General features: G+C 35.8%; 1 protein-coding gene across 1 annotated transcript in view; it reads left to right on the top strand.

Annotated features, from left to right (window-relative positions):
- The window catches only part of LOC150097696 (cytochrome P450 2C25-like), a 56,395-nt gene that overhangs the window by 19,899 nt on the left and 23,376 nt on the right, over positions 1–13,120 (top strand). The window contains exon 6 of the mRNA XM_090407048.1: positions 1,148–1,403. Within this exon, the coding sequence (XP_090263174.1) occupies positions 1,148–1,403 (256 nt within the window). The remainder of the gene's footprint in view (positions 1–1,147; positions 1,404–13,120) is intronic.

A 13,120-nucleotide genomic window follows, 5' to 3' on the forward strand; every position in this document is an offset into this window, starting at 1 on the left:
CTTTAGTCGTCGCGGTCTCTTGTTCGTGATGTCAGTTGAGAAAGGGAGGAATTTGTCCATTTTTTGATGTTATCAGTCCATTTTAATCGAGGTCGGCCCTGACCCTTGATCCCGGAACGATTCCTTCTAGTGCTTGCTTTGGAATGCCATTAGCCCTCCACACATGTCCGAACTATTTCATCTGTCTTCTTCTGATGACTGTCAGAATATTTTCCCTTCTTCTCCCATCTATTGAATCAATCAGTTTTCGGACATTTTAATTGGTTTCCAGCGTGGTATATTGAATTCTCAAAAGTCTTCTGTAAGTTTTCATTTCAAAAACAGGCGTCTCCTGTCATCCTTCATCAATAAAGTCCAAGTCTCACAACCCTACAAGAGGATAGAATTCACCAAGGTGTCAATTATCAATCAGCATCTACATTAAACACTTAGGTTTGTGACGTGAAGATCCATCACTCAATGAATCCACGCTTCTGCCGTTATATCCTACAGACAGAAGGACCAGTACTGCTATATGATGATCTGTAGATTGTTTTGTAACATACTTCATATCTGCTGATATCAGTAGAACGATTTTTGAATGCCATGAAATGACTGAACTTTTGAAATGGGAAGCCACTGTTCGTGCTGATGGTTTTTCCACTGAAAAATAACAACTTCCACCAGGAAAATGAAACATGTAAACAATTCACATGGGAATAATTTGAAAATGGTCTCAAGAGCATAGAATGAATTCACTATACCTCATTGGGCTGCCAAGATAGTAGATCTCAGCAGCTTATTTGAGTGTCCTTGAGAAGGTAGAACGGTTGGACTGGGCAGATCCTACGACAAGGAATCTAAGCAATCCAACTTGAGGAAACTGCAGTATGTGATTGAGTTAGCAGAGGTCGGCATTCCCTGTGTAACCCTTTCAGCACATCACCGACTCCATTCTGATACCACCACTGGCTTATTTAAGGGTAAAAGGAGAACGAATTGCTATTAGGTTTATAACCATATTTAAGATGCTTCTAAATAAGACTGAACCTGAAAGCCACCTCGAAATTCAAATAGCGAGAGAGAGAGAGAGAGAGAGAGAGAGAGTATTAGTGAGCCTGTAGGTTGTATATGTTATCTAATTCTTTTTTTTTTTGTCCTATTCCAGGAATGATGTTAAAGGGAAATATTCAATCTTTACTTGGTGCGGGCAGCACTCCAACTCGTGCTACTTTAGAGTGGGCTCTTTTGTCATTAGCGGCCAATCCCGAAATACAAACAAAGGTCCAGAAGGAAATAGATGGCGTTGTGGGAAGAAACAGACTTCCCTGTTGGGCTGATCATCCTCACTTACCTTACACTCAAGCTACCATTGCCGAAGTGCAGAGGTGGAAGACAGTAATCCCCATTAGTATGCTGAGATGGTAAGATTCTATTTTTTTTAAAGAATACAACAAAAAAAATAAGAAAGAAATATTATCAGTGTACCGCATGAAGTAAAACATTGAAAGAATGATTGAAATTATAGAATAGGGGAAAGAATAAAATGCTTGCAATATTTACGCTGTAGTCATGTTAAATCAAAGGGATGTACAAGAGCAACAGCATCTCCATATATTACGTAAATATCTGCATAATATCGCACTAATCTTGGGCGAAGTAGCTATGGCTAAAAGGCTAGTGTATTATGTTTGTTAATTGCTTGTGTTCTTCTGGAAGTGTGACACTTTTAAGGGAATAAAAACCCATGTTTCAGGGATGAAAAACCCTGCCATCTCCATTATGAGAGGTGGTGGAATCTTCCTCCAGAAACGAGGGAGGAAAACCTTACCATCACTTTGGATGCAACAGTACTGCAGTGTCGACATCTGCTGGATAAAATATGAAAAACATATTAAGTACCCATCTTTTATTAGGTTGTTCTGAAATGTTCGCGACACTACAGGATATCAAATTTAAAACAATGCTACCCAAGACTTTTCTAGTTATGCTGGTCAATTTAAAATTAAAGAATTGAATATGAGATCCAGAACAAGATGTCAACAATGCAAACCACACCTCTCGATAAATTGTAGAGCACTTAAGTAACACACTTATGCTGCCATCTATCTCTTAATAGTACTCAACATGTAGGTGCGTGTCTATTATACATCTTATTATGGTGTTTTCATAATTTGGTTTATTCTGATATCGCAAGAAAATAAATAAAAATGGATAAAATAAATTAATTCTGAAACGTGTTTTTATTCCCGAAAGGGAGTAGACAGAGTTATTTTAGCTCTATCTTTTCGGAAATCGGGGGGGGGGGGGAATGAATAAGCCGATCGTCACCCTTTGCTATCAATCGAAAGCTGAGCTCATGGCTATCGATTATTTTAGACGCATCAGAGCGAAACTGCGACAAATAACTGCTGCCATCTAGTGGTCAACCCTATTATTCGTACTGCTGTTTGAAATGGTGTGAGTTCTATGGTCGATTTTATGAGATTTGGGATTAAAAACCTGATTTTTAACTTTTTATTTCCCTAGAGGAAAACTTAACTTGCCTTTAAGTATAATTTACTTTAAAATAATATTTAAAATTAATTTAAATTAAATTCACGGTATAATTTGCCCATTAATTTAAAATTTTACAATAAAATTTGCATAAATGTGACAATAGCAAACCGTACCCGGCTAGCTCTGTACGAACATTAATATTAGCGTTCAGAACTAAAATGTAATAGTGGAGGGAAGGTGTTATATGCCATATTAACAATAGACCCTTGATTAATAAGGGAGTATTTCAAGAAGTTAACTCAAAAATGCAGTGTTTTATTTTGTAGTTTTTTTTTTTCTTTCGTTTCTGGTTCCTGATAATATAAAAATTGGAAGCTACTGTTTTATACTGTGGGTGAAAGGCACGGAGTATTTTGCATTGGGCCATATGAGCACTAGAATGGGCTGATGCAGTCCACTGCGTTTCACAGCACAGTGCACTCCTCAGCTAGATCTAGTTTTTCCTCTCTGTATTATTTTTGTTATCGAATGAATTTTTGTAAACATGTCGTTGCCGTTGACCACTCTCTCAACAACCTCCTAAGTTCAGAAGAAAAATATAAAATTAAATTAAAAAGAAACTCAAGCAATGCATAAATATTTACAAAAACGGCTTGAATGGTAGGCTATACTGTAGGTGGGCTTTTTTTCCAGCGAGTGCTTGACATCGTATTAAAGCTTCTTTGATTTCGTTGGGGTCACCGATTCAGCTCGTTTGATATTTGGCTCGGCGTGAAATAGTGCTATCATTAAATATTTGAACAACGTAGTCGACAGTGCTAATGGACCATTCAGTGAAGCTTGCTACTTCACAGTATGTGACTGAAAAAAAATTCTCTGGCAGTGTTCATGTACTGAAGAATAAGTCCAGGCTGGAATAAGAATTTTCTTTCACACACACACACACAGTGAAGAATCCAGACAGTTGATTGTGTGTACATAATATAATAATACATAATATTATAAATTGTTATATTAACCATGTTTAATAAGCTAATAACCATATGAAGTTGTTCTCAATTTAAGTAGATGAGAATTTCTATGTCTATTTAAATACCCAAATGCTAATACTATTACAGCAGATTCTACTAATTAGTACCAGTTAATACAAGCTTAGCAGTTAATTAAGGGTATTTTATCAGGGAATTTAAATTAGTATTTTCTAATAAAAAGTTTATGTGATGAAACCAAAGTGTTGTTAATGAGAACGGATTACCTTGGGAACTTTCTCATTTAAGTCAACGTCTTGTTATCATCACACCTTACCTTAAATATCTAGTGTGGTATTGGACTCACGATCGTGTTAGTGGATAATATTTTGTCTTTTCCTTAATAAGAGGAGTTACTTTATAGGCATTCTTATTCGATATCATTGTGACCACTAAGCCTGATTTTACTCCATACCACCCTTTTTTAATTTTGTGATATATAAACGGATTTTCTCTTTAACAGTGTGTGTCTTATAATAGAGAGTGTAGATAGTGATGGATATCGCTAGTTAATTGATGGCTTTCCAGTATTACTTACCTTCCACAAAGTTTGAGAAACGCTCTGCGGATTAATGTTGTTGTTGTTGTAATACCCTTGACAACAACAACAACATTAAGCTTCCGTTTGCATGAATTAACAGAAATAGTGATTCGTCACTCTGTTCCCCGGATGTGCGATGTTGATGTTCGCCTTGCGTACCCATAGTCTGCAGTATAAGGAACATTCACGTACACTTCCGTGAAGTTCTTTATACTGCAGTCATTTGACCCAATGGAGCACGTCTATTAGACTTTGCCATCCTGTCTTTTACTCGCACTGATCAGCTGATTCCATCCATCCATATACAATACGTTGACTTGATGAGTTCTGTATTATCCCAACCATTCTCGCTATACCTGAGCCACCATTGTATGGAATAAGAGTATCCAGGTGGGGTATTCTATCCTCCCCTTTGGAGGCTTAAACTCACTCTCCCATTTGGTCACTCATATCACGAACCTTTGGGCAGTATCACACTTACTTGAGAAGAGATGATATCTCCGGTGACTAACTCTAATCGATGCCCACGTGTAATTTGCATGTTATTGGTGGATTCCATTGATCAGGGATATTTCTAATATTTTATGCAATGACTGTGTAAGTAAGCGTTTGGAAAATAATCACTTGAATACTGAAAACTGGCGGAGTGAAAGAAATATTGCTTCTAATTCTAAATCAATAACAATTTTTATATGTACTTTACTTCTATTTTACAACATGTAAAGCAGAGGGAAAAAAAACACACATTTAATTGTAAATATTTTAATACAAACAGTGCGAAGTAATGCATTTAAAAATAATACGAAAGATAAAGAATAGTTGGTGTGTAGCCTTGCAATCAGAAACTCTTTTGTTTGTCAAAAACTTTTCTTTACTGAAAAGCGGAAGGCAGATCCACAAATTCTAAATGTGCCGTGCAAACATCTACTGCGTGTTCCGAAAATATTGGTCTAATCAACTTTTTTTTTTTTCATAATCATTGTTGATTTAGTCGATGCACTGTCTGCATAAGTACGTACTTCAGATAACTTGACATTGGCGTCTACATATTTAGTTTAGTTAGTAAATTAAGTATCCGATTCTTAGTTTTACGTAGTTACTTAGCAAATAACTGATCCTATCTTGGTTGACTAAATATTTATCAAGTACAAAGTCTTTTATTTTTGTTCTACTTTTTTTTTAAATCAAATATAGACAAAACAATATTTAATACGATCTCCTTTTTTGCCATTAAATCACCAGATAAACTAGCCGGGCAAGATTAGGACTATAATTGTAGTAATCAACATTCAGTTTTGATTAAATAACTATTTATTAATATCTAATACGAGTATATCTTTTTAGTAAATATATTTTATTATTTATTCATAATTATTTATCAATTTTATAAGCAATATAAAATTGCTTATAAAATTGCCTCCATAAAATGCCTCCATTCCTGTCATACAGGAATGGAGGCATCCTTTAATGAGTATTTTCACCCTAACTTTATAATTAATGTACTACAAAGATATCTGGAAAATATTAGTATAACCTAGTTGATTAAATTATAAAATAATAAAGAAAAACATCGCAAAAGCACAAATACAGCGAAGTAATAATATGCTGAATTTGACCAATAGATGGCGGGACAAACTTATATAAAATGTAACTGAAAGCTTTCGATTATATACAGCCCGAGATTACATTACATATTATTTATTCATAATATGAAAGAATTTGAATTTTTCAATTTGAAAGAATTATTACATGGCATTATTCGGTCATTCTTTTCTTGCTTAATTTACTAAGAAATGTAGTGTGGTATTATTGTAGTATTAATAGAAACATCTTCGTTGTGTCCCTCAACATTTATCATTCCACTGAAATAAAACAAAAATTTCTTTTACTCGTGAAGTCCTTATAAGGACTGGCTTAAAGGGGCGAAGCAAGAATGCTTTTCATCTTCCCCGTTATCTGTAGAGGACAGTGTAGGGATAAGGTGTTATTGAGCTATTAAAGCTCTGATCGTGGCAGGAGGGTAACAGCAATAGCCGAGCCTCAGTTAGAAATTCATTGGCTACAGCATTGCCATCCATTACCCTCCAAGGGTATTGGATTGAATGAATCAATCACCGACTATGTAAGTAAAGGTGACATCTCAAAAAATCGGACGATCTCTAGGCCACTCCATAGTGGGCGAAAGACCGTCCTAATCTCAGCGTTGGTTCCACTCAGTGACGGGCTCCCCGACCACCGAGCAGAACCGCTCAAATTCCTAGGAAAATAATTCACCGGCAAGTACCCCTCAGCGGGCCGTGCCAGAGAACACTTTCCCAGGAGACTCAAAGTGCTCCCTTAGGGCAAAACCTAAGAGAGCGAACTCATTAACCCAGGATAACAGTAACAGCCGAACCTCAGTTAAACTTCATTGGTACAGCACTGCATTGTTGCCATCCGTTACTCCCAAGGGCATTAATGAACCAATCGACTATGTAAGTAAAGGTTCAATCTCAAAAATATCGGACGATCTCTAGGCCACTCATTCGTGGGCGAAAGACCGTCCAAATCTCAGCGTTGGTTCTACTCAGTGAAACTCGATTACCGAGCAGAACCGCTCAAATTCCGAGGAAAATAATTCACCGACAAAGCCCCTCAGCGGGCCGTGCCGGAGAACACCTTCCCCGGAGACTCAAAGTGCTCCCTTAAGGCAAAAACCTTAAGAGAGCGAACTCAAAAACTCATCGCCCAAGTGGGTAACAGCAACAGTCGAACCTCAGTTAAACTTCATTGGTACAGCTTTGCGTTGCTATCCATCACCCCCAAGGGCATTAATGAACCAATCGACCATGTAAGTAAAGGTTCAATCTCAAAAATACGGACGATCTCTAGGCCACTCCATAGTGGGCGAAAGACCGTCCTAATCTCAGCGTTGGTTCCACTCAGTGACGGGCTCCCCAACCACTGAGCAGAACCGCTCATAATCCGAGGAAAATAATTCACCGGCAGGTACCCATCAGCGGGCCGTACCGGAGAACACTTTCCCCGGAGACTCAAAGTGCTCCCTTAAGGTAAAAACCCCAAGAGAGCGAACTCAAAAACTCATCGCCCAAGGGGGTAACAGCAACAGCCGAACCTCAGTTAAACTTCATTGGTACAGCATTGCATTGTTGCCATTCGTTACCCCCAAGGGCATTAATGAACTATAATCGACTATGTAAGTAAAGGTTCAATCTCAAAAATATCGGACGATCTCTAGGCCACTCATTCGTGGGCGAAAGACCGTCCAAATCTCAGCGTTGGTTCTACTCAGTGAAACTCGATTACCGAGCAGAACCGCTCAAATTCCGAGGAAAATAATTCACCGACAAAGCCCCTCAGCGGGCCGTGCCGGAGAACACCTTCCCTGGAGACTCAAAGTGCTCCCTTAAGAGAGCGAACTCAAAAACTCATCGCCCAAGGGGGTAACAGCAACAGCCGAACCTCAGTTAAACTTCATTGGTACAGCTTTGCGTTGCTATCCATCACCCCCAAGGGCATTAATGAACCAATCGACTATGTAAGTAAAGGTTCAATCTCAAAAATATGAATATGAACGATCTCTAGGCCACTCATTCGTGGGCGAAAGACCGTCCAAATCTCAGCGTTGGTTCTACTCAGTGAAACTCGATTACCGAGCAGAACCGCTCAAATTCCGAAGAAAATAATTCACCGACAAAGCCCCTCAGCGGGCCGTGCCGGAGAACACTTTCCCCGGAGACTCAAAGTGCTCCCTTAAGGTAAAAAGCTTAAGAGAGCGGACTCAAAAACTCCTCGCCCAAAGGGGTAGCAGCAACAGCCGAACCTCAGTTAAACTTCATTGGTACAGCTTTGCGTTGCTATCCATCACCCCCAAGGGCATTAATGAACCAATCGACTGACTGCATCTCACGATCGATTGATTCTTTCTTTCTTTACTCGTGAAGTCCTTATAGTCCTTATAAGGACTGGCTTAAAGGGGCGAAGCAAGAATGCTTTTTATCTTCCCCGTTATCTGTAGAGGACAGTGTAGGGATAAGGTGTTATTGAGCAATTAAAGCTCTGATCATGGCAGGAGGGTAACAGCAATAGCCGAGCCTCAGTTAGAACTTCATTGGCTACAGCATTGCTATCCATTACCCTCCAAGGGTATTGGATTGAAAATCAATCACCGCATCTCACGGTCGATTGATTCCCTGAATGTTTTAATAATCTTTACTCGTGAACTAATAGCCGTCTGAATTAAGAGTATTATGATATGAAAGATTTAAAGGTGTATGGCACATATTTGAAGAAATTTAGAAAAATATTTAATTCTCTAAAATGTAAATAAAAATTTACATGTAGAATTATAATTGCTAAGTTTTTATTATATTCTATCATCTTTATGAAATATAGCAAGCCTTATTATACCACTTACACACGTGATTGAATAAATAAGAAATAATCATGATTTGTTATGAACGATTTATGAAATTTTTGACAGCAGTTGTATTGTTTTAAGTCAGCGTTAAAAGTTTAAATTAAAATTAATTAAATTTGTACTTAATTTAAAATAAAAATTCTAGTGTGGCTTATTTATCGATCATATGTACATATTTTAAAATATTTATTACTGTTTTGAACACACAAAGAAAAAGTTAAGATTAACTTGTATTATGGGATTTTCTTAATTCTTTAATAAAATCTGAATGCTTAGCAAAATAAATATCACAAACAGTTGATCATTTATATATTATGTGCTCTTCAAAAAAGAAAAAGCAATATATACAATGTTATTAATTATTTATTAATTACCTAAAATTAATTCAAAATAGTAATAATTTTAATGACTAATAATTATTTATTACTAATTATTTATTAATTTATTAAATAATTGTTGAAAGAAAAATCTGATACCGAATTAAGTAAAATAAATATTGTTTCATGAATAAAAGTCCATTCTTTTATTCACTAAATATTTTATTTTTATAATGTCAGCTAAATCGTTTCATTGCATCAGAAATGCACATTAAATTGTCTGCTTTCGTAATTCGGTAAAGCAAAAGTTATATATTTTTTTTTTACTTTAAAAAAAACAAAAAACAACAACAACAGAGAACTGGTTGTTAGATTTTAAGGAGTTAAAGATTTAAAGATTTTAAATCTCATCCTTATTAATATTTAAAAATTTGTAGTTAGACAAATAATTTTTCAGTCAGTGTCAGTAAACATAATAATAATAATAATAATAATAATAATAATAATATAAAAATTTGTACTGAAAGTAAAAATGTTTATAGCACAGTATGGACTTGAGATCCATAATAGTAAGAGTTGGATTTTTTTTTTCTTTCTTTCCAGCCATCTTTGTAATTTTTCCAGCCTACAAGGGATACCAAATTAGAGGGGGGGGGGGGTTGGAGAAAAGTATGGCAATATCTTTTTGTTGTTGTTGTTTACGAAGTCTTATTCTTTTAAAAAAAATTCCGAACTTTTATCAAATTTTTCAAAAAAAATTTAAATTTTATGGAAAAAATGGAAATAATTTTAATATAGAACAGTCAGGTCGGTTTACGTTGTTTGAAATTCGATTAAGCAAAATAATTATTTTTTCTTAAAAATAAAAAAAAAATTAAATATTAAACAAATAAAAAATAATTAAATATAAAAAAAATTAAATATTAAAAAGTAAAAATAATTAAATATTTAAAAAAATAATAATTAAATATTAAAAAGTAAAAATAAGTAAATATTAAAAAAAATAATTAAATATTAAAAAATTAAAAATAAGTAAATATTAAAAAAATTCTTAGTTATACATGACTGTTCTAGGATTTTTACTAAATGATTACTCTGTTTGTGAAAGTCTCGGGGTTGTGGGGAAGGTGAAATCAGTACCCCCCTCATAATACATAAATAACAAACAAAAACTACTCTTGTTATGAATAAAGAAGAAAGAAAATGAAAACAAAAAGTAATTAGCACTTTATCGCTTAAAATGTTATTTACTATGAAAAACCTAAATTATAGAAAAATTTTCGGAATCTACTAAAAGCAGGGTTAGATTCGCTGGAATGAACACGGTAAGTGTCGGTCTGTTCCGTGATGGGGTACTTAATATATTCTGTATTCAAACTAGTCGCCGCTCACCTTTATTCAAGTGGCGAAAATCCCACCAACCTCCGCTATGAACTAATTGTTTAACAAAGCATAAACTGCACATTAGGAAATGCCATGCCTGAATAAGCGACTGTTATTGTAATCTCATTCAGCGCAATCATCGAGTAAGTTTGAATAGTATTACGTTATGTTAATTGAGTGAGAAATCCACCAAGATAGGAAATAATTTTACTAAAAGCAGTTACACTTTCCATGTAAAGTTTTGACAGGTGAATAACAGTTCCACATGTTGGAGGTTTAATGGAATATTATCAGCACTGAGAAAGGATTAAAACTAATTTTAGTGTTTCTAATATTTCGTCTCAGTCACTGAGACATCTTCAGGGATTAGAAATAACTTTTGTAACAACACAATACTAAGTGAAACACGTGGCTGACTCTAAAGTCCTGTCTAGGTGGTGCGCCCTCTATAGGCGTTTGTAGGTAGCCTAGGATGTAACGTGGGATCTCTGATAATTAATGTTTCCCAAATTTTGGGAAGTTTTATGCAACCGTATTTATTTAAATTCGGTTGATTTATGAGTGCCGCCGCAGATTCTAAAAACAGTCTTTCTCTTTTGAATTTACTATGGTGGAGCATGGTGGTTATCATGGTCTGCAAGTCCAGATTGACCATAATCGTTATTGCAGATGTATGATTTGTGTTCTTATAGACAGATGGTTGATGATTTGCCTCTTGTCGGAAGTAAGCCACTAAGATTTCGTAAGCATCTCTCCTCTTCAGCTAACCATTTTTTAGATGCGTTTCATGATATTACGTAAGCATTTATTACTGTAGTTTATTCCTTCTGTTTGTCTGCATACAGGTCAGCAGCTAGATGGATTTTTGAGAGTTATTTGGGATCTTTACTAAAATTTCTTCAGCCATTGATGTACTTATTTTGATATAAATATTTTAATACCAAAATTTGACTTAGCTTCGCTGGATTGTAATCACTGCCGAAGCAATCAAGACTAGGAAATTACAGTGTTATGTCGGGCAATTGCGTGTGTTCTTTAGCCGATATGTCTGCTTCGCGGTATGAAAAAAAAAGCTTCCTGGTGGAAGGGTGAGGAATCCTCAACTAGTATGAGACCAGTACTCAATGTTAAAGCATTAGATAAATATAAACACTGCAACATGTAACCAACATAATCGGTCCTTGAAACATGTCTGTACTTGCTGCTCAAGGTTCTTTGGGTTCTAGACAGGATTAAAACCTTTTCAAAAGGGACATAGTTGATACCGATTAAGTTACGGAGGCCTAAAAATAAATATCGCAACAGCCCTTGAATTAAAATATATCCCGAACTGCTTTCTGTACTATATTTGCTTTTTCAGGTGCTTGTGGCCATTTTACTCGTTGGGAAAATATTTGAGATCTTCAAATATGTATTTATCTTCTCTGCTTTTTTTTTTCTCCTTTATTTATTTATTTATATACTTTCTTCCTTATTTCCTGTGCTATATAGGACAAACACATATTGATCTTTGGCCTTATTTGTTTCTCGAGATTTTTTTTTTTTTTTTTTTACGACGGGTCATTTACTGCATCGCACGCGTTTTATCGAGTATTTATCTGAGTTTGTGTACGTGTCGGCATGGGGTTGTCCTCAATAATATCAAGCAATCTGAATATCTGTTCGGGTCCACTGGTTTCATTATCTATCGCATGTCCTTCGAGTTTCAGCTTATCGTGGTTGTAGACGCACTCCATTTCTGTCAAGTTGGCTCAAGGAAAGCAGACTAATATAAAGAAAACTGTTAAGTAGAGCACGTCATAAGCCTTGAATTACTGCTGAACTGGCGAGTATCTATCGGTATCAGGCGATTAAAACCTTTTATTGATGCTTTATTCACAAAAATTGTATCTTGTGTATGTGCAGGAACGATATACGTTCTTGTTCATACATAGGGGGGATGCTAAACCCATTAAATAGGGATGGGAGGCATAAAGTAGTGCACATAATTTGAAATGGTTCGACTGATGGATAATTTAAAAGAAAAAAAACGCAATCATTTATAACAAAAATACTAAATGATTATAATTGAAGAAATAACGTGGAACAAAATTGATTATTTAAATTTATATTTACCCTTAACAACATGCTTTCGACGGTCTTGAGATCATATTAATCCATCTTAATCATCCAGTTTCCCCACTTACATTTACGGGGTGTTAATATACATTGAATTATTATATCAGAAGACTCCATTCTATAAGGGTTTAGTTACCGTATTCATCTATGTATAATATACACCCGTAATTTAAAAGATGAATCGGGGAGGGGGTGGATATGAACGAATCCTGAAACATCCAAAAAAAAGTGCAACGCAAGTTTCATGTTCTGAAGTGACGCCATTTCAAAACTCGGCATTGTGCCGACAGTCAAGTCAATACTAATCCGGTATGTTTTATTTGTTGTGCCGTTTGGGTCAACCCAAAACGGTAAAATTACAAATTTTACGCAAAAACTTTAACAATGTTGTCATAAGTATGTCGAATGAGCGCCATTTAGTAAACATTGCCGATCTGGGAGCGATCTGACAGTTTCTGGGCGATATGAATACGACAACAGACGAAGAGTTGTTTCGTTTCATAAAGGCTGTAGACCAAGTTCATTGACGTCTTGAACCCTTTAATGTCCATCTTCTGCGACCATATCTTAGCTTGAGTACTATTTCCAGCGTTGAGGGAAAGTTCTTGTCTTCTGCGGTCTACGATCCACTCGATGAGACTTTTTTTCTGTCTCGATTTTGAATTGCTTTTCCCTGATGCCCTGTTTTGTTCGGAGGGATCTCCTTCAACCCTTATTTGGTTCGCTTCTACGCACTGTATAAAGCAGAGTTTTTTTTTGTTTTTTTTTGACCCATACGAGAGGTTGGCTGATCAACCTATAGCCGTACATGGATAGAGGATTGGGAAAGAGAAAC

Source organism: Typopeltis vanoorti, chromosome 17, assembly GCF_054136105.1.
Source record: "Typopeltis vanoorti isolate ZY-2024b chromosome 17, IOZ_Tvanoo_1.0, whole genome shotgun sequence".
NCBI lineage: Eukaryota > Metazoa > Arthropoda > Arachnida > Uropygi > Thelyphonidae > Typopeltis > Typopeltis vanoorti.